We start from the raw sequence: 22,043 nt of genomic DNA on the forward strand, positions 1-22,043 counted from the left end.
AGGATGTAGTCATGTTGTCTATTATAATAATAATGATGAAGAGTTTGGACCTTTTTGAGGCACCAATAAAAATCCTTGAAATCTTGAAGTTGAGCTAATGCACAGTTTTAGTGTGAAGGCTGTGATGTTGCTCCTGGCTGCGACAGATGAGAGTGAAGCAGAGATTAGAGACGGTCAGACACTGAAGGACTGGAGGCCAGCACAGTAGAGCCAAGTTAAACATAAATGTTTTAATGGTACTATTTACAAAAAAGAAAACAATTCTGCTTTTTGATTAGGTTAACTGCTGCAACAATCGAACAGGTACATTGACATCTTAACTACAAAAGAAAAACAGTGATTGAATGGCTGTGGCATAAAAAGGAGGTGGAAAATGAAAACAACCATAGATTTTTTTTGCATAGCAATTAGTTACTTAAGAAGAGGAGGGGGGCGGTGGGGGGGCAGAGAGTGTGGTTATGTTTGTGTGAGTGGGAGGGGCGCAAAACAAAACCCATGTGGAACAGAGCGGTCTGATCGATCCGAGAGTGAAACTATGAAACAGCAGAAAATATTCCCTTACGTTGAAAACCTGAGCTCGGGTGGATTCTAGCCGAGAGCTGCTACATTTGAAGAGAAATCCGTCAAGCTGAACCAGAAAGAAGAGGAAGAGATGGGCCAGAGGAGGGTTATTCTGTTTATTTTGACTTCTTCAAATACAGCAGAAACTGTACGCAAAGACGGGGAGAGAAGGGAGGTGAGAGATGGTACAATCAACCCGGCGATTTCTTCCTTTAATACGTGGAAGTGTGCTGTTGTGATAAGACTGACATGTTTCCCAGCATGCAGCAGCGCTTTCTTTCTCTGCAGGGCAAGTGCTCAAAAACGACACCCCTGTCCTCTCTGTGCCGTCGCCCTCTTTGAAACAGAACGGAGGGAAAAGAGAGGTAACGGGGGGCTCAACACTCTCAGAAAGAGACTGTAAAGGAATGATTTTACTATTTTAAAAAAAGAAAAAACACACACGAAGAATGTGTTACGCTGGAACAGACAGAACAGACACAAATAAAACATGTCAGGAATGAAAACAAACAAAGAAAGCAAACCAACAAAACCAGACTTGGCAGTTTGGAGAAGTGCTCTGGTGATTTCAGGCGACCTCTAGAGGGAGAAGGAGGAACCACATCTCAAATGTACCTGTTTATTTGGATGAGGAGGAGGAAGAGGAAGAGGAGGGGGTATTTTTTCTTGTTTTGTTATTTGTCACTCCACTAAAAATGTACATGGGAATTACAAGCAAACTAGTCAATAGAAAACACCCTTTGGCCATATTTTGAGGAGTCCGCTACATAGTGCGCTACAAGTGTACACGCGACATATGAAACACCACTAAGCCCCCATGTACATTGTTTAGCCTACTACAGAAAACATTTTTTGTAACGTGTTGTTTTATACTTTTTTTTTTTTACATTTATCCTTTTTTTTCCGTGACAAAAACAAGTGTAGGGAAAGGCTTCTATCTCCATAATGTTCACTAAAAACTGTGAAAGTATTAGACTGATGTTTGAATATCAAACAACAGGAACCCATTTAATATCTTATTCTGCTTTGAGGTTCTGCTTGTTAATGCCAGAGAGGAGCTGTGGGGGGGCGGGGCAGGGGGGCAGAGCCTCAGCCTGTCAGACAGTCATTCATCGGTGGGTAGAGGCCTTGTGTTTGTGGACGATGCCGACGCCGTCGTCGTCACAAGGCAGCTCCGTGTCGTCCGAGTCCAGCCGCCCGTAGGCCGTCGCTCGGCAACCTGAGATGCTGCGCATTCTGGGCCTGATGTGGTGGTCGCCCTCTGGCTCAGGCTCTGGGGCCGGGTCCTCCGGCAGGGGGAAGCTGCGGCGCTCCCATGGTGCTACCGTCTGCAAACACAAGATGACATCGCTCTTTAAACAAGACTTTTAACGACTGGTTTGAACCTTTACATCTGTAGATAAGCCACTGGATTTATCTAGGGTTAGGATTTTTTTTCATTTGTCCTACTTATTCCTGAGGGCTCTACTGTACATCTGAGTAGGGGTGGAACTTCCTGTGGAAGCTTGAAAAATACATTTCTCCCAGCGGGTACTTTGAAAGGACTTCAAATTCAAGTTTACAAATTACTAAGCTTGCATATCAGATGGATTAGCCAGGCTTGTTGCTCTGTTCCCAGCTGTGCTAAATCTAAACTGAAACTAAACCCCAGGCATGCTAATGTGAGGCACTGATTGGCTTTTTAAGGCCGTGTCCCACCCCAAACAAAACCTGACCATTAGAGACGCACCAATAGTTAAAATCAGGGCCAAAAATGACGTTAATAATAGCATTAGATATGATCAGTGATACTTTTCATTATCAGGTTCGTACCCGTTCCTCAAAGGTGAAGTCTGGCGTGGAGCAGCGCGTGTCCTCACTGGACAGCAGTCGGTGGGAGTCCCTGGAGCACGGCGTGTGGGGGTTGGAGGTGGTGTCAGGGCTGGCGGGGCTCATGGGGGAGGGCACGTGGCTGTAGTCGTGCAGCATGGGGCAGTGACCCGGGTCCGGGGATGCAGGCTGAGGGGTGGGAGGGTTTGTCCCGCACAGCAGCGGCGTGGTCCGTCCGTCCACGGATTTGTACGACCTGAGGGACAACATGGTCCACGTTAACTATCGGGTATTTTCCTTCATTAACGAGTTCCTGTGTGACAGTCGGGGTACTGACCTGCTGCCCCTCCTCTTAGCCGGAGCCAGAGCCATCCAAGTCCAGCGAGAACGCTCCTGATCCTCATACGGCTGATGGAGCTGAGTGAAGGCCGCGTCTGACAGATCCTCCACCTACAATCAGACACCACATCAGGAAACTCAAAACCAGATCAATGCAGATTGCAGCTGTCTTTGGTGGTTTATCAACGCTGTAGGGGCCAGACTCTCAAATGACTAAAACCTTTTAGTTTAATCAGCATATTATTATTGAAATAGTTCTATTTTCTTCAAATACGTAGATAATCTAGAGCCTATTACAGTGAGATCAGTCTCTATTGCCAGGTGAAGAAGATATTTTGGCTTTTTTCCTGTCTGGAGCGGCCATGCTGAGTTTGATGCTGACACAGGAGCAGGTATCAGGTCTCTAGCTCTGATTCTCAGACAGGGAAAATAGACTCTCAAAGAGCCTAAAGCAGAAAACTGCAGCTTTAAACAGGAATGGGCTGATTGTTTTTATCATGCCAGCTTACAGAAATGTTCTATGACTCTTTTTTAAGTATTTTTTTAACAACAGCACATTGTGAAATACTAAATAAAAATAGCAAATGAAACAAAGCAGTAAAGATTACCTTCAGTTTGCCCTCACTCTCAGATGAAGACAGGCTAAGGCTCAAGCAACATTTCAGCCATGAAAGTAAAGGATTTGTTTTGGTTTTACTGATTCTCACTTTTTACTCTCCAGGAACAATCAGTGCAAATACAGATCTTTTTAAAGCATTCATGATGAAACTGCTCTAATCTAGATTGTTTTTAAGTTCCTTATGTAGATGTTGAGGCTACCTATATTTTCTGTATTTGGTAAAATCCTGGGGGCTGGATGGGGAGCTGTGGCCCTCGGGGCTCCAGGTGATGATCACTGCTCTGACATTACTCAGGCTGATGAAAACTACAGAAGACATTTTGACTATTTCATAATATTTTAAAGACATAATTGTTAGATTACAAAATCAGTATTTATATTAAACATGAACATAAGTTCTTTTGTTTGAGTAATATTTTGACTAAACCGCTCCTGTGAATCCACCCCTGACATTTTCAGTTTGACCACCAGGTGTCCCTGTTCATCCACTGACATCAGCGCTGATGACGTAAACCTTCTCATTCCAACTTTGAAGGGTTACAATCATTGTGAATGACTGTGTGACTGCTATAATCAGGGTTCCTACACATCTTTAAGGATCACATTTAAGACTTTTTAGGCCTTTCTAAAGACAGTTTCAATGGACAACAGTCTAATGAAAGGGCCAAATTTGATGATTTCTAGCACATTCCATGCCTTTTTTTTTAATAATTATAGGGTATAGTGATATCCATCATAACATGCATCAAGCATATTGTCAGAAAAAGAATGATTATATCAGATGCATGTAGGTAGAAAAAGATTTTGACACATCTAATGCAACGTGCAATCTAAAATTTAACACCCCATGGTACTAAAAATAAGACTTTTTAACCCTTTAAAGCCTTGCACGTCACCAACAACACGCTGCTGAAGCACACTTTGCATTACCATAATTACACAACTGTTTGCGCAATCAGAAAAATTCAAACAGTTTCTGAAAGCTGAGAAATTGTACTTCACAGCCAGCATGTTTATTACCATAATTTCACCTTTTCTCACTAAAAATCAAGCATTAAGTTCCCCCCTTTTTTGTATGTCTTCATTTTCAACTGTGAAAAGACTCTGAAAATGCAGTTAAATGTAAATAACTGCCATATATTAAAAGTTCTAAGTATTGTGGAAAAATGGGCAAAGCACTAACTCACAGGACATTTTCTGAGCCTTTTATGGTTAAAATGAGAATAAGAGTCCAGAAACTCAGGAGTTAGGACTTCTATTAAAAAAAAAATCCAACTATTATTATTTTCTATACCTTTTCCATTGCTATGGCAACAAAAATAGAAGTCCTTTGCAACCAGCAATGGGTAATTTTTTGGGTTATACAAACAAAATGTGTGGGAAAACTCCTGAACACAATTTAAAACAGTGGTTCTCAACTGGTGGGTCGGGACCCAAAGTGGGTCGCGGATGTGTGCCTGGGAAAAAAATGCCACCAAATTGTCTATGAAACTCTTCATAAACCAGCATGTTTGTCCTTTTCTTTGTGTGTTACATCTTCGGTACTCTCTTAGGCCCAAGCTCTACATTTTTTTAATTAAATCCATTTGATGGACCAAAAAAATTTACAAAATTTGGGTCAGAATTCTCCTTTAGGAGTTGATGGTGGGTAACATGACATCCCCAGTTGAGAACCACAGATCTAATACATGCAAATACATCAGCAGCATTGAATTTGTACAATTTTGACGATGCTCTCTCCATTTTTTTGCAGCACCTCTGGATTAAAAGTGTGGCTTTTAAAGGTCTGGTACTTTCCAGTACTACTGATGGCTGAAATATTGCAGATCGTTTCATTGTCATAGCACATGACGTTGAGAATGTAAATATTTTAACAGCTAAAAACTTAGTGGAGGCTTTTAAAGCAATGATGAACACGGACCTCTCGTTCATTCTCCTCTTCAGTGATGGGCTGAGCGAAAATGTCCACAGATCTCCAACTGTGAGGACAGAAAATCAAACATGAGTTCAGAAACACGGCTGAAAATGTGACATATAAATACACAGAGAAGAAGAAGCTCCTGTTTCAGACCAAACGGGCTGCAGGATAAACACGGTGATGGTCGGCTGTGACGTCCTGAGCTGACAGCATGCTGGCGAGGTGTGAAGGTGTGTTTACCTGGGGGTGAGGATCTCTTTGTACTGCAGCTTCTCCACTCTGGTGGTGGCGGCCACAGACATGGGGATCACGATGTTGTTGATGTCAAAAGAGCTTTCACCTCGCCTCCTCTTGATTGGCTGCTGCTGGAGAACACAAGGAGGAGAGAAGGAGTCAATGAGGAGGGATTACACCAAAATACAGCCCCGATTAAAGCTCAGAAACATTTTTCTTTCACATATTTAACAAATAATTGACATGTATGAACTGCAAGCGATTCATTCCATTTTCACTGAAACCATCTGCTGTTTCTGTGGCAGTGCAGCAGATTTAAAGCCTAAAGCACATCTTGTAATGTTGACTGCTGTCATTTCTTGTGTTTAGATTCATTTGTTTTGATTGAATATTTCTACAAAGACGATAGACTGTTACAACAACTACAGGTGTTTTTGTATCCTGACTTCCTGTCTCAGCAGCTGCAAAACACAAACAACACCACTGAGCTGACAGAGTTTCAGTTTGAGTGTCATCCTGCATCTGACACACTGCTAAATGAGGTCAACAAATCATCATCCTATGTTCAGAGTATATGTTTTTTAGCTTACGTTTAAGTCTCTGTTACAATCGGATTCAGACAGAGCTTAAATAGAAATGAGGGTATGTGGGTTGTAGAGCTAATCTCGATGTTAAGATGGATCATTCTGAAATGAGGCTAGGTGTTGAAGCTCACAGGTGAGGCAGCTTTTAACAGTCAATCTATGCAAACAACACAAACATCATCATCTGTGGCTTTTACTAAGGCTTGGTATACCTACATGCTGTGTGCAGTGAAGCTGCTGGCGGTAAGAATAGATGGGGGTGAACTAGCCATGAGCTAAAAATTGGTGCTGCCTCTTTAACAGCTTTTCTCCATATACATTCTTCTCAAGGATACAGAGATGCTCTATTTTGCAAATAAATCCTGCAGGGTATTAGTCATTACCCCACAAGAGCTGGTTCCTTCTGTAAACAACAGTAGCTAGCTTTCATGTGAGAGAGCTAGCTCCCTTCTTTTCTGTTCTACGTTTTAAAGATTTATAAAAGCCAAAATGGTACCAAATAAAGAACTCTACGCACAGAAGATCGGCTCTTATTGCTGGGTGGAGCCCCATCCTGATGTCTAATAAGAGCTGAAATTCCCATCACTCTGAGCAAGGCTGGATGAACTACATAAAGCAATGCTTGTACTGCAGATCATCACAGTTGAGGCTGTGGTCTTAATCCACACCAGTGGTTCCCAAATAGTTTGCTCAGGCTCACTGGTGTGACTTGAGGCAAGTCTAGGCATGCCGTGGAAGTTTGTGCATTTGTAAGTTAATATGACAAATATACAACTACAAATACTGATGACGCTGGAACATGGTGTGCTTTTAGATCAGTGTTACTCAATCCTGTTCAACCAAAGAGCGAGGTTGTTGAAAAATACTGTGAAAACTGGCAAAAATGGGTTACAGTGGCAGTGAAAGGTGGCAAAAATGAGGGGAGGGGGTCACAAAATAATGAGTTACCGGTGGTCAACACGCAGCAAAATGTAAGTCAAAGTGAATAAAATGGACAAAAAGGCTGTAAGAAGGTGGGAAAATCGGCGAAAAGTGGCATTTAATGGCAAAAGGCTGCTTAAATGGGCGAAAAGTGGCAAAGAAAGGGGAAAATTTGCAAAAATGCCGGACGAAAGTGGCTAAAACTAAAGAAAGGGCAAAAACAGGACAAACGTGGGAAAAATTGGTAAAAAGTGGCTAAAAGAAGTGGGAAAAATGGGCTAAAAGCAGCCGAAATAAATTAGAAGTGGTAAAAAATGTAAAAAATGTAAAAAAAAAAAAAAAACAAAAAACAAAAGGGACAAAAAAAATTGCAAATAAGGGCAGTGGAATTATACAGAGAAAAAAAAGGTTGACAATTAAGTTATTAAGTTTGACTATTGAACCTACTTTATAACAGTGGGAGACAAAGTGATTAATGCGACTTGCAATGGATAATTTTCTAGGTCAAAGTTTTCATTTTTAAGGTTTTCTGAGGAATAATATTTAAAATAAAGATATAAAAGAGCCACAAATCATCAGAAAAGAGTCATGCGTTGAGTATCACTGCTTTAGATTTTGGCTAAGGCTCTGGTGTGCTTTGGGAAAAATGTTTGTAAACCACTGGTCTACTGGTGTGCTTTGAGCCAAGTCTATGCGTGCCTTGTGAATTTGTACAACCATGCATGATTAGTATGACTATAAAAATGGAAAAACATCCCAGAAAACTAACATTTTTTGTAGTATTTGAGGTATTTTCTTGCTGCACCTTTGTTGTATATGCAAGTTTTTTGATAATTTGGTGTAAAAATGGCCTGTAACAGGTACACAGTTTTGGATTTGCTACAACAGATTGCATAATCAGCAGCTGTGAGTAAGGATGATTTGGTTGAAATGTATGCTGCAGAAATACAAATTTTAGCATGTATTTGTGTAATTCAGTTGTTCCCAACCATACGTCCTTACTAAACTACACATCAACTAGAAATACTGCAATACTACAAAACTGCATTGATATTGGATGGTGTGCCCTGGGGTTTTGGCTTGATCTCATGTGTGCCCTGGGCAAAAAGCTTTTGAAACCCACTGGTCTACACAACAAATCCAATTCAGATGAAGGAATCCCACACAAGGGCTGAATGATTTTGAAAAACTACCTAATTTCAGGGGTGTGACAAGACACACTGTCCACACAGAGTTTTAAGGATTACTGCTTGGTATCCCAATGCCCAAAACAAATCTAAATCCTTGTTCCTGCACCATTTCAAAAGGGCAAAAACCACTTTTACACCAAGGCTGCAAAAGCAGAAGTTGTAGACACCTCAAATGTAAATTAACTTGTTTTTAGTGATTATAAAACGCAAACAAACTCTTTGGCCTGGTCTAAATTCCACAAGGATGTCAGCATTATTTTAATGCATATTTGTGATATTAAGACAGTGTCCTCTCTGCTCTTTGTCAGATTGAAAGAGAATCAAGTATAACCAAAAGAATTCTAAAAATGTCAGAATTAGATGACCCATGACTCTGAATGGAGCACAGCTGGTTTTTTCATTAAGCCAACCTTTAAAATAACAAAGAACAGTGTGGTTTTTAAAAACTGGGTATCTAAAAGTATTGAAAATATTAAGTCCAAATCCACAAGATGATAAAGTAAACAAGTGCAAGATTCTGTGAAGTCTCCTTACAGGTGTGTTGGGGACGCTCTGGCTGCCGGGGCCCAGCGGCGTGGAGTTCTCTGAGGACGTAGACAGCTGACGTGTGATGGGGCTGTGGAGGGACGAGTGCATGTTGGCCAAAGAGGGGCAGGGGCTGCTCGACTCCAGGAAGAGTTTAGGAGAGGCTGGAGGATGGGAGACGGGAACATTTAGATAAACATCAGACTGAAATGCTTTAAAAATAAAGGTGTTAGAGCAGAGCTGATAACACTCACTGTCGCTGCGGTCCAGAGAGTGCTCTCTTAATCTCTTGCGGCTGTAGTTCTTGTCGTAGGGCCCCAGCGGGGTGGACAGGCCCTGCAGCCGCTCGGTCTTGCAGACAGCCTGGCCCTCATGCCGGGCGGCATTCAGAACAGCACTGCTGCTGCCAACGCTGCTGTCCACGGTCCTCTGCTTCTCAGCACGGTTCTTATAGTGACCCAGTCCTGAAACACCACAGACAAATCATATTAGAATCTTATAGGGGGGATAAAAACCCTTCTTAGGCTTGATGATCTAAGGTTGAAAAATATGGGGGACAAAGCATGTTCCTAGTTTCAACACCACCAAAAAGATACAGAACCGTCAAAGAATTAGGTGTAATTTTTCCATAGTAAACAACAGAAAGTTACAAAGCAGGGAAAATGGAATTAAATATTTAAAACAAGCAATAAACTTGTTTACTTTAAAAAGAAATTTGCCAAAGTTGCATTTTTTAATGAGCTGAGCTTCACAGTTTCAGGGAGATACGATTAGTCCCGTTTGGATGATATTTTTCTCATCATTGTTATAAAAAATGCATTTTCCTCCACTTTGATAAGTCTTTGTTTAACTCTGGGGCATGGCTAAGGCTTAAAATATTTATTAGAGCAACACTGGAAGTTTTGAGAAGCTTAAAATGAGCAACAAGCTTTAACCAAAGTTTGCACATGAGTGTTCATAGTGTATTTAGTGTGTTCATCTCCACTATTTACTGTACACTGTCTGGCATGGCGTAAGTTTGATGATAATTTTCTATTTCTCTTGGTGTTTCTGCCTCACTACCAGGAGACGAAAGATGTAAAAGAAGTCTCTCAATAACAAGGACAAGCTTAAAATTTTTAAAATGGGTTAGAATGACTCAGTGACTGTAAAATCCAGGCCAGAGGTCGCACTGGTCTATAAGTCAGCCCCAGAACGTGTAAGGGTGCACATGTGATTTGGCGCAGCCTCCAGCATGAATGCAGAAGTTCACTTTTGAGCGCATTTCTCCTTCATTATGAGAAATCTATGAATGAAAACAAAAGACTGGTATTCTGTTTAGTAAATAGGCCTTATGAGGGTCTGATTTTACTTGACAGGATCCTTAATACAAAACAGGAAGTAGTGTTGAGAAGGAGGCTACATAGGTGGTCTCAACTCGTTGAAAATGCCAAATAGGGCTTTTCTCAGATTTTAAAACCATTAGGAAGCATTTGAGATAATGTCAATGTTAAATTAATACGGATATTTTAGTTATAAAGTTCTAAAAATTCTATCTTTAGTTTAAGGTCCTCAGAGATTCAAGAAGTAAATCAAAATATCTCATATATAACTGCGCTATTAATAACACAAATACATGTTAAACTTTTAAAACTAGAACTGGCCCTCTCTGTTGTCTCTCTTGCTGTTCTTTACAAACTTTTCATAAAATAATATTCTGGTTTCATTTTACTATAAGCCCACTTGTATTTGCAAGTGTATCTCCATTAAACAGCACCACAGTTTCTGTAAAGAACCAATGAATGTGGATTAAAAAGCATTACTCACACTCCATATGCAGCAGCCTTAAGCCTTCCTTATAAAACAGCTTAAGTAAGGCTGAGCTATAAGAGTTTACACTGGTGAGATCCACTTCATGGCAGAGGTAATACCATTGATGGTACTGATAGGAACTTACTGTCCAACCCTACATCTTTAACCATATCTCCTGGTTCATCAGATAAAGACATGTAAAGGCAGTCAGAGCAGTTGTAGTCAGCTCCTCGGGATCTCTGCACACATGTTGCTGGTACTTACGGACTGCCATGAGTGAGTTGGTGAACTTGTGCTTCTCTTTGGACGAGGACAGCTTGTGTTTGAGGGAGAGCTTCTTCAGCGGTTTGCTCCTCTCCAGTGACTTCGTCTGCCACTGACTCTTCATCACCTGCTGCAGACGGAGGCCTATACAAACGTCTGAGGGAGGAGAAGACAAAAGGGTTCAAACACTCGATGGAGGATTACAACAACACAAACAAGAGAGCAGAGTAAAGCTGGATACTTCAGATTTACCATCTGTAGCTCTACATTAGTGATTCACAATGAAATACAACATTTATGATGAGCCAAAGGCAATCTACTACGAGAGCTAATGCCAAATGTGATGCTGCCTTGTTGTGAATACTACTCTGTCTTAATGATGCATCAGATTGTTTTCGTTTGGGGAAAAAAAGATGAACTTCCTTATCATTAGAAAACTTCTTTCTTTGTTTCAAATGAAAGACGACTGAGAGTTGAGCTTGAGAGTACATTGAGGGAAATATGACACACATTACTGATAAAAAAGAGTGCCTAAACGGTTGAAATGTTTTCTGGGGACTTCCTGACGAGAAATATCTCTGCAGCCACTCCTTGTTTGTCTTCCCCTCTGGATGTAAAGAAGGAAACGACTGCGTAAACTAAGCCGAACACTGACCGTCAGGGAAGGAGAGGATGGGGTGGACGCCAAGATCCAGCCTTGACAGGCGCTCCAGGGTGGGCAACTCGTACTGGGGGTCCTCTCTGGGGGTGGGCCAGCCACCACACATCACACAGCTGGGGTTTACCCTGCAGTTACACTGGATACAGCTGCTCCTGGGGGCCTGGAAAACAGAAAGGGTGCATGTCAAACTAAAATTCAACCTTTATGTGAAGCATGCAGCACACACTGAAATACACCGTGGAGAACGAGTGGCTCCTGAAATTTTCTGTGATTAACTGAGCCGCAGGAGTTAAAGGGAGTCACCACAGAAAACATCTCTGTTTAAAGGCTTTGGCGTCATGGCGACAGCACATGATTTATTTCACTGATTTCTGAACAGCATATCTGACGTAAATACGGCAAATGCAGCACAAGCAGAAATATGCTGCATGGTTGCCACAGTGAGGACATCGCTCATCGTTTACTCTAAACATTTCAGTCAGAAAAGTCACGTTTGTGAATGTTCAAACAAGTTTACTGCAGCAGCAGAACACGTTCGTGGACTCCGAACTCGCCACTTGTCCCAGATTTATTTCACATGGAAAATTCAAGAGCAGATGAGATTGGAGCTGAACAATATTGAAATAGAAACAATGAATTGCAATTATTTTGCCTTGCACTGCTTTGGATATGATTTCTGGTATTAAGAAGTCAATTTTTACACAATCACTCTCTTTTTAATTGGAAAACATTAAAGGATTATTGGAAGAGAATGAACATGATTGATTAGGAATGATTTTCTGCACAAACAAAGATAAGTCATTCTTGCATCAGTGTATAAAAGTAAGCCAGGACATCAAGGCTGCAGAACATCTCAAATAATATGGTACTTGGAAAGGATCTTTGATGCATATCTCCCCTTTGATAGTAAAAAACAGTAAAATTTAAATTAATTGTTCATCACCAGATGAGATTAAACTTCTTGTCGGAGTGACGCTGACAAAGACCACGAGGTTGAAACGCGGACGTTGTGCCGTAAGCTTTAATAAACTGCTCTAAGGGACATTTAAGTTAAAAATTTTGTCATTCACCATTTAGAAGTTTAGTATTGGGAGGGTGCTCCTTTTTTCTCTTTTTTAAGTTAAAATGGTGACAACATAAAAAAGAAAATGCCAATTAAGCTTTCTTGAGATTAGACTATGTGAAAAAGACCCTGGTTTGATACTTAAGCTAGCTGATGATAGAAGTCTACATTTTTATTTAAGTGGCACAGACATAGAAATACCACAGTCTCTCAGTACCTATTTACAGGTTTTACTTTGAGTTAAAACTTATGAATTCATGCCCACTTCATATCTTTAACAGTGATGTGTGAATGATCATTCTATTATTGCAGCTGATGGACTATAGCTCACTATGGAGAAGTTCTACTAATCTTTACTTGAATGAGTCTGCATGTGCTGTAAGACTCCCAGCATACCAGCTTACTAAGATAATGTAGAATATAAGGATGGTGTTTTCAAACTGTCTGGTTAAAACGTGATTTATGTTGTTCTGTAAGGCAGCTGTTGCTCCAAATTTATGACAAAAGCCTTAATTTTTGCTAAGTTTATTGATCAACTTTAATTCCTTTTAAGACCCTGCAGACGCCCCGTTAAAGATACACACAGTCCCTCTCCCACTATGCTGATGAACAGAGATGCCTGCATGGACAGGGCTCACTGCTGCTTAATACAACACTCCAGAGACAAAACCCAAGCGTCTGCAGGTTGGGTAAGACCCGTTTCAGGTTGATGGGACAACTTTGAAAATGAAATGGTCGTTACGGAAAAATGGCGTGAGAATTTTTACACATGGTCATTGCTGCTGTCTGTGAGTAAGCTGCTTCACCTGCACAGTAAAAGACGGACTACTGTTGGCACGGTGTGCTGTTTACAGCGGTGTATTTTTGCGTCTTCATGTGGATGAAGATGTCTCTAAAATGCTGCGTGTGGGCGGGATTATTTTTGAATACGGATGAGGAAAAACCTTCAGTTTTAAAAAATACCCGCCTACGTGTGGACAAGGCTGAAAATCAGTGAGGAACATCCTAACACCTTTACAGTACTACTCTGTAAACCTAAGCGTCCTGTATGTAACACAGCTGACATGACAACACGCTGCTTTCAAACACCTTTAAAAAATTATGTTCTTTACATGATCATGCTTCAGCCATGAATGGATATCAAGCATTTAAAAACACTGAGCTTCAAATGGATTATGTAAATTGATGATATTAGATTTTGGAGAAAATGTGTGGCAAAGCCTCACGTCCTCTGGCAGCATTAAACATGAGCTAATCTCTGCTGTGACACTGCTGCTGCTGCACAAAGCAGACAGCTATAATAGTAGTGTCCATCTGATGGCAGTGCTTAGTACTATAACAATTACAGTTTTAAATGTGAGCAGGCAAAATCACTGACACAAAAAATGACCAACATTTTTCTTTTTTCTCCATTTAAAAAATGGGTGAATTTACTGTGAGGACTGCTGTAAAGTGATGTCACTCTTTTAAGTCTGAATACCATGTAATACAAGGTTCCTGCAAGTCTGTCCAAAAGTGTAAAAGCAACAGATTTAGGATTGACTGACCCACACTTCACATGGATCATTATCTTTTAATACAAAGCCTTCTACACATAACGTCCCTGAAAAGCTTGAGCCATAGCGTTAAATGTGTGTTTTGGAGTTTGGGGCTATAAATCCTCAACAACCAGCCAATGTTTCTATTTTTTGCCGCCTAAACTTGTGAGTTGTCACGAGGGTGGTTCCTCTTCTTTGTTGTTTGCCCTAGTTTTTCATAAAAAAAGTCACAGACTCTTGTTTATACATCTATTAGGTTACAAAACAAGGCGATGATCGGTGACAGCAGCAGCTGTTTTAAACACAGCATGCTGTGTGAAAATAAAAGTCTGCTTGTTCTTCCCCTCTGCATCCCCAGCGTTGAGGATCAAACCCGTTTATCTAAACTTAACCTCTGAGTTCATTTAAAGCTGTGTGATTTAGTTCTCATGGTCTCTGTAGTTAGCATGTAAAGGCCTTTAAATGCAGGGACTCTGACTCACCTTGCCGTTGAGGTTGGGCACAGTGTTGGGCTGAATGAGCCGCCGTCGTCGACAGCTGACGAGCGGGCGTGTGCGCGCGGCCACACACGTGCTGTCGTAGGCCGACGGCTGCTGGTGCTTTGTCTCTGCACTCTCTGCCATCCTGTGACAAGGACAACCAACAGAGAGGATAAGGTCACAGGTTTTACACCTTCAGATTAAATACTAACACAGTGAGTCTGCTGACAGCTGACATAACATCAATAACGTGTAAATCTATTCTTTAACTTCGTGAAGGGATCCAGACAAGTTAGATGACGCTTATTCTATCAGGTTTCTGAAGACGAGACATGGTCCGACACTTTGGTACTAAACAGGAGGCTGTCACAATGACAGAGTTGCAAACTTTACCATTTAAGAAAAAAGAAAATAGCAATCAATATGCATACATTTTTGATACCACTGCACCAAAAATACAAGTCCTAGACACGAGAGATGTACAGATTGAAAAAACTAGGTCTGATACTGATATCGATGTTGAAAATAAGCTAACAAGTTCAGTTGGGTGTACTGGATGGTAGCATTAAACTGACTCTGATGTCGGTTCATCTGCAGAGTTAAACTGGTGCACCTGTGCATCCCATTTGGACACTCAATCATGACTGATTCCTTCCCTTTACTGATAAAAAAAATGCAGGCATACTTCAGCTCACGCTCTAATAGGTTCAAAAAGCCTGGCAGTATTTCAGAATATCACAACCCATTTTGCAGTTCAGACAGAGCTATCTCCTTTGTCCACAGTGGCCATCATTTATCAATCTGGCTTAGCAACCAACACAGATTTGGCTGTCATTTTATGACAGGGGTCCACATGATTTATAAAACACACCCATCTGATTTATTATAGTGAATGAATGATCAGGCAAGATAAAGGCAGCAGCTGAAAACAATCATTTTAATATCAGGCCCCTATAAATTCACGATTCAGGTGGTAAGGCAAAAGAGACCGCTCCTCCTATCAGGGTGTTAATCTCCAGGTCAGAGGAGTAAAGAGGGTCAAAAACACCACGTCTGGAAGGAAATTAATGCTGCTGTCATCAGCCTAACTGTGGAAAACCAAACTTTTTCCAAAGTAAATCAATCAAGAAAATGCGTATTCATCAAATATAACAAACAACACAGAAATCAGCTGAGAGCTCATGCAGCTCAACATCATTTAAAATGCAATAAAGCCTACAGGTCCTTTTTAGAGGTGGAGTGTTCTGTAAAAAAAATTAGATGCCATATCTAGTCTAACAACGCCTCATTTATGCTACAAAGAAAGTCCAAGCTGAGTTTAAAATGTGTGTAGATGTGCTGAAACCTGGCATGAGTTCATCAATGCAGATTTTTCAGGGCTGATCCAACAGAGATTATTTGTAAATCATGAGACTGATGACCGATATTTGTTAAAACTATGCATTTACATTAAAAATTAGCCATCAATTACTTTAAGTACACTTACATGTGATAGGATGTAAACATTCCAAATACAAGACTACTTCATTATTCATAACTTTAGATCTCTGCTACCCAACCTGAGGTTCAGGACCCCCAGTAAGGGTGTGGGGGGGGGCCTGATGTCAATGTTTGATATCATTGTGATTTTAAACATTCTGCAGTGCAGCACATGCTCCGCAGGTTAATAAATGCCAATCTGACTGTGCCTGCAAATAAATGCACACCCAATTATCTGCCGTTTGCGCACTGGATAAGTGAGGGCCAGTGGCGTTGGGTTCATAATGTGACTGAAGATCTGCTGATCTTTTAAAACTGGTATTTTATGTTTCTATTCACCATAAAGCTTCCAATGGTCATGAAAATATGACAGCTGATATTAATCCATTACTGTATGGCGTGCTGTGTTGCAGAGAGAGCCAATGAAGATAAGAGAAACGGTAAAATGACCCCAGTCATGTGAACCACTCTGGTTTTTAGGAGTTTGGCCTGGAACAACGCAAAATAACTACATATCTGTCACGCAGTTGTGGCTGATCCTCAAGGCAACACAATAGATTTATTGTGTTTTTTGTAATTCACACACTGAAGCACAGTTTGTAAAATCAATGATCTTAGTATTTCTCAAAGTAACTGTGACTTTTAGGAAATATCTTTTTCAAACCTGAGCTTTATTGAACAAAACATTTATTATGACACAACAGCAACAGCAAGCCCTCAACAGATGATTGGACTGTTTTGATTGATAAAAATTTGTAAAAAGAGTGAAAACTGTTGGATAAAGCTTATAAAATGGCTTGTTTTGCTGAAGCAGAAGCCTGAAAAATAATGTGTAAAAAAGGCAGGCATTAAATCTTTGTATTTCTGAGGACTTTTTCCTTAAAAATGGTTGAAATGATCACAAAACCCCCAGCTGTATTCAGTTTGATTTAGAAACCAACCACTGCTGTCCTCAACATCTCTCACAATAACAAATCTCAGAATCAATCATGACGAAGAACTCCCCTGTGGTGATTTTCTCAGAAAGCACAGTGGCTTCTGGGAAATTAATCGAGGTAATCATCATGGCCGTACCTGCTGAGGACGCCGTTCACAGGCTGCATGTTTTGACCTTTCCAGGGCTCTGTGTTGGCGATGTGGGCGGGGCCTGTGTGCTCCAGCCGTTCTGAACTAACATCCTGTAGGACAGACGAGACAAAGCCAGTGAGTAAAAGAAACACTCCATGTAAGCAGCACATAAACGCAGACGACTGACAGCACTTAGCAGACGACCAGGGGATATTTAAGGAAACGACATAATAGACAAACTGAATCATCCTGCTCCTCTGGCTTTAAATTATTCACAGCAGGTTTGTGAGGAGGCTGGGCTCCCCCAAAACTAGAAAACCAATGCTGCACACCGACTAAGAAGACTCACTCAGAGCTGCAGCTTCTTCTTGGCACGCTATCAAACAAAAATTAACAACAATTTCTTTGTTTGAACCAAAATGTAATGTCCTTGAAGTTACCCTCACAACTAGAGGTCTCATTAATGCAGCGCTTGACCCCTTCTTGTTTTGGAGTAATGTTTATTCAGAAATCTCAACTGAGAAAGGACAGTCTTGCCATAACAACTCCCTTATTTTTCCTGGCTAAAACTGTAAATAATAGAAATACAGCTGTCCTGATTCAGTCTTTTCACTGATTTCTGTTCTACCAGGGCAGTGTAGCCAACAGGGGGTTAATTATACTTATTTATTTATGTCAGTTATATTTATTTAATATTTGGTATCATACATTATATACACAAAGCATGTGCTTTCACTCCTGCACATCGTCTCTTACAGAGTCTTGTCACACCCTTCCTCATTTCATGGCATCATTTCATCTCCTTTTCTGCTCTTTGGACAGTATTTATCAGCAGAACATTAAAGATGCTTAAACAACATCACCCACATTTTCATGTATTTCGTTCTATTCAGTTATCACATCAGGTGATCCACATGTATAGAAGTTTTTGACAGTTGTGGTGTGTAATGAAACACTCAGGAAAAACAGCAGCAGCAGAAAATGATTAAAACAAAGGCATAAGAAGCTTCATTTAGAAAATAAGATTCAGCAACTAAAGTTACTCAAACTTAATGGCAGCCATCATGTCTGGCTGATAAAACAGTAAAATTAATATGTTTTAGGCATGTAGAGCACTATGGATTCATCACAGGGCAACCCTACTACCTGCCTGATTAGTACCCTTGGCCGTGCTGACTCTCCACATCTGCCCTTACTCTGCCCTAAAGGTGTATACTTAGCAACAGATTATTTACCCATGCCCCTGGTGATATGCAAGAACATCCAGAGCATGATCTGGGTTGTGTCAAACCTACTTGTTGCCCGATCATGCCCTCAGGTTGGCGTTATTGCAGTCACATGCCTTACTACTTCAGCCTGGAGTTTGGCCTAAACATGCCTAATAGTTCTGCACAGTGCTGTGAATAATCTGGAGTATTCCTAAGTGGGATCTTCATCTGATCGCTGAACAAGCTGTAGCCATATTTTGCACAGAGTTATTTTTTGATTTGTTTATTCTTTTGTTTGAGTCTTAAGCTTATTTTAACCCTGGCTTAATTAAGACATATCTATTTGTGGTTTTTTTTTTCATTGATCTTATTGATAGGTCGATTGCTACTTAATTTTTACTGTTTTTATCACACTGTGTCACTTTTCAGGGGTGAGGTTCATGTGTTAGTATGTCTTACGTATTTCTCATTCTCCCTGTTTATCTAAATTTACTACTTCTTGTGACCTGTGTGTCATTATGGATGTTACAATCTCACTGGCTGCAAAACAAATCACCTGAACCACTTGGTTAATACTCGGCTGTCTTCTGCTTCTGTCGCTAAGTTCTCCACTTGAAGCAGCAGTATTAAACTCTCCCAAACTTTTTTTGAGTCCCTTTGGTTGAAAAATATAAATCCAGTCTTGAAATGTGTGTTCAAATCATTTAACCTTGCAAAGCTGAAGGACTGGACAGATTCCATGTCTGCCATCAGGCAGATCTGTCTTACAAAGCTCCGATCTGATATGACTGCCCAGTCTGAGAGTGCAGGGACCAAGCAGTCATTTGAAGTGAACGAGGGGGTAGCTACAGATATGGTTTACTTGTATTACAGGTGGGTAAACACAGGCTACTGGTGAAGACATTAGTTTGCATATAGTGGCAGTTTGTATCAGAACTGGATGATCAACATTTAAAGCCTTTCCTTGGCAGAAATACAGCAGGTTTCTGTTTTTCTCCATATCACCTTCAGCATAAGTCGGATTTTTTAGGGTTGCATTCACATGTTAACCAATGCAGGAAGGTTGGTGCTGTCTGGACACACGTGATCTGATTATTTGCAAAAAAATGCAATACTAGTCTGTCTTAGAGATCTTATTTAAGAAAAAACACATTGATCACCTGCTGTGTTTACAAAGTCATTTCTATGAAGCTGTGATTACCACACATGGACCATATCAAGCAGGCGACCCCAGTATATTTATGTCTGCCTGTGTGTAACTGCCTATCTTTTAATCCATTAAAAAAAATGCCATCACTTTTATATGAGGTAGAGGCAGAGAGAAAAATCTTGATTTGTTTAGGGTTATCTACCCAGACAATTTCTTGACTTGCTTGTTTGCTCTTGTCCCTCTCAGCAGGAAGTTTTCCCACAGTTTGCCTGTCTGCCAAAGGCAGGATGGGGGAGGGGAAGAACAAGAGTGGCAAGCAGGGACATAACCTAACTATCCAACAGTTCAAATGGATATATAAACTTACAACCTAAGGGTAAAATCTCATCATTGCAAAATTATACGGATCATCATCCTTATAAGAAGTCTGCTCCTGGCATGTCAACGATGACTTTGTTTCTATAATATTAGACAGGCCTATCATAATGTCTCATATCATTTAGAGGCCCCTAAATCAAATGAGTTTATTTTGGTTCATTTATTTTCATAAATCAGTCAAAATACAAGTATAGGCTGTCAGTTTGAACAATTCTTAAGAGTTGATGCTTCACAGCAGTGGTTTTGGTTTAACAAACACTTGTATAAACATCTCAAGCTTATCAAGGATGACAGGCTCATCCTGGGATAAATCATTTCAATTTTTTGCGGGGATAGATGTCAGAGGAGCTTTTTACACAAAACCTTTTTCTTCTAAATAATTTCAGACCTCAGAGAGACATAAAAGAGAGAAATTTCCAATGAAGATTTATCATTTGATTTCCAACAGATGCTGTGATGACAAACAAGTCTGGATGTTTCTGTGATTATCAGGTGTGGATGAAAGCTCCTGTTAAAACACCAGACAGGTAAAGGCTCACCATTACCTTCCCTCTTTTCATCAAACAAGGTGCTGAATGAAGGCTTCAGGATTTTTTTCGCAGCACTGTTAACATTTTACAGTACTATTAGACACGTTTAAGTTAAAAGCTTATAGCTTTGATATGGTGCTGTTTTTGTTAAACCTTTGTTTCAATATAACAGTTTGGAAATCTTGATGTTTCTTGCATCGTTTCATTTCTTATTCTTCCACATCAAATCTGAGCTCTTTTGACAAATGCTCCTGTCTCCAAGAAAGCCTTTTGATTTTGATTAAATGCCCAAATGCAACACAGAAAGATGAAACGACAGAAAAAAATATCATTTTACTGAATCAAAAATATGACCCTGTTGGAATAAAAATGCTGAATGTTCTGTTGGAGAAATTGAGGAGGAAAACTTTCAAATAAGAGCTGTAAAGGAGCACAGCTCCCTGCTTACCTGAGTGTTTACAGGCTCTGTTTTCACCTCTGCCCCACCTGAAGACACCGCACTGGGGGCAACACCTCCCAACTCTACTGAGCCCTGCAGAAACAAGACAAGAGTGTCAAACTTCCATATAAAGATACACTGTGATAACGATGCAATTAATGTTGACAATATGGCCTAAAACAGCTTTGTGTTCTCTCTCACAAAAGCAGAACCATCAGAGGTGTGGCAAAGTTGTGTTCTACTGCTTAATAAAGCGGCACCAACCTGTCGATCACAATCTACTGGTAGACCTTTGAGATATTTTAAGTAGGCCTTTAACACCAGATGTACATGTGCTACTGACTTGACTCAGCTTTGGTACCAGGCACGTTGTTTTCTATCCCAGTAAAAGCTTTGATATTATCTTATCTACAGAGGCAGGGTTGTCAAAGAGGGGCTGTGCAAAACTGCCACCATGTCCAACACAACGACAGACATTGAGGGGATCGTATTCTCAGACGGCATTATTTTGTCACAACTAGGGGATGAGTTTTGTTCTAGAGACTGTCCCATGACTATTTGACTCCCATGTCAAAAATCCCACTCTTGATAATAATCTCAGTGGTTGGCAGGGTCTTGACATCACATTTTGCCATGGGTTCAGCCCACTTGGGTGCTTGCTTGAGATGATACTAAAAAGTAGAGTTACCAGGTATGATCCCTGGTGGAGAGTTGAAGAGGAAAGTGGAGACAAGTTGAGCTGGAACTGCAGAGTGAAATAGTGTCAGAAATCTAACTAATGTTCCTTCACCACTTTAGTTTCTAGTATGAGTAAGACAGACTGTTGAAAATCTGATTTTTACTATTCCTGACCTCTGGATTGTATTAAGCTTCGCATTAAATGCAAATGTGACTTTCACAGTTTAAAAAAAGGTTTGAATTAAATTATTACTTTCAGAAATTCCAAAGTTTGTATCAGCATGTGTTGACCTGACTGAGGAGCGCTTTCAGTCAAACTGGCACAGGGAGTATTTTCTTTACAGTTTTCTTTAAATGTAGGATAAAGGCCAAACGAGAGAGAAAAGCAGTTAAAAAGTAGCACCTACCCACCCCAGTCTGGCCTGTGTCGCTATGTATTCCAGCATGCCTAAGCGTCTAGTGTGCACTTGTTATACACAATAAATTGAGTGAATTTTCAATCCCAGCGGCTGCTGCATTCACTTTCAGTAATGACAGCATGCATCTAAGCACTTTATACCTGAACTTAAGTCACATTCGTACATAGAACACAGCCAACAAGGTATTAAAATGCATCT

The 22,043-nt window shown here is 40.5% G+C and overlaps 1 protein-coding gene across 5 annotated transcripts in view; it reads right to left on the bottom strand.

Annotated features, from left to right (window-relative positions):
* Nucleotides 1-210: 210 nt before the first annotated feature.
* Nucleotides 211-22,043, bottom strand: part of kansl1a (KAT8 regulatory NSL complex subunit 1a) — a 69,328-nt gene continuing 47,495 nt past the window's right edge. For 4 of the 5 annotated variants that reach the window (XM_041815284.1, XM_041815286.1, XM_041815282.1 and 1 more), the window contains 12 exons: nucleotides 20,758-20,841; nucleotides 17,050-17,153; nucleotides 14,500-14,641; nucleotides 11,411-11,576; nucleotides 10,756-10,911; nucleotides 8,955-9,164; nucleotides 8,710-8,864; nucleotides 5,487-5,611; nucleotides 5,250-5,307; nucleotides 2,708-2,820; nucleotides 2,374-2,626; nucleotides 211-1,889 (listed from right to left, as the gene is read on the bottom strand). In XM_041815284.1, the coding sequence (XP_041671218.1) occupies nucleotides 1,671-1,889; nucleotides 2,374-2,626; nucleotides 2,708-2,820; nucleotides 5,250-5,307; nucleotides 5,487-5,611; nucleotides 8,710-8,864; nucleotides 8,955-9,164; nucleotides 10,756-10,911; nucleotides 11,411-11,576; nucleotides 14,500-14,641; nucleotides 17,050-17,153; nucleotides 20,758-20,841 (1,785 nt within the window). In that variant the 3' untranslated portion in view covers nucleotides 211-1,670. The remainder of the gene's footprint in view (nucleotides 1,890-2,373; nucleotides 2,627-2,707; nucleotides 2,821-5,249; nucleotides 5,308-5,486; nucleotides 5,612-8,709; nucleotides 8,865-8,954; nucleotides 9,165-10,755; nucleotides 10,912-11,410; nucleotides 11,577-14,499; nucleotides 14,642-17,049; nucleotides 17,154-20,757; nucleotides 20,842-22,043) is intronic. The other variant, XM_041815287.1, reaches the window with a different exon arrangement.

Source organism: Cheilinus undulatus, linkage group 20 (assembly GCF_018320785.1).
Source record: "Cheilinus undulatus linkage group 20, ASM1832078v1, whole genome shotgun sequence".
NCBI lineage: Eukaryota > Metazoa > Chordata > Actinopteri > Labriformes > Labridae > Cheilinus > Cheilinus undulatus.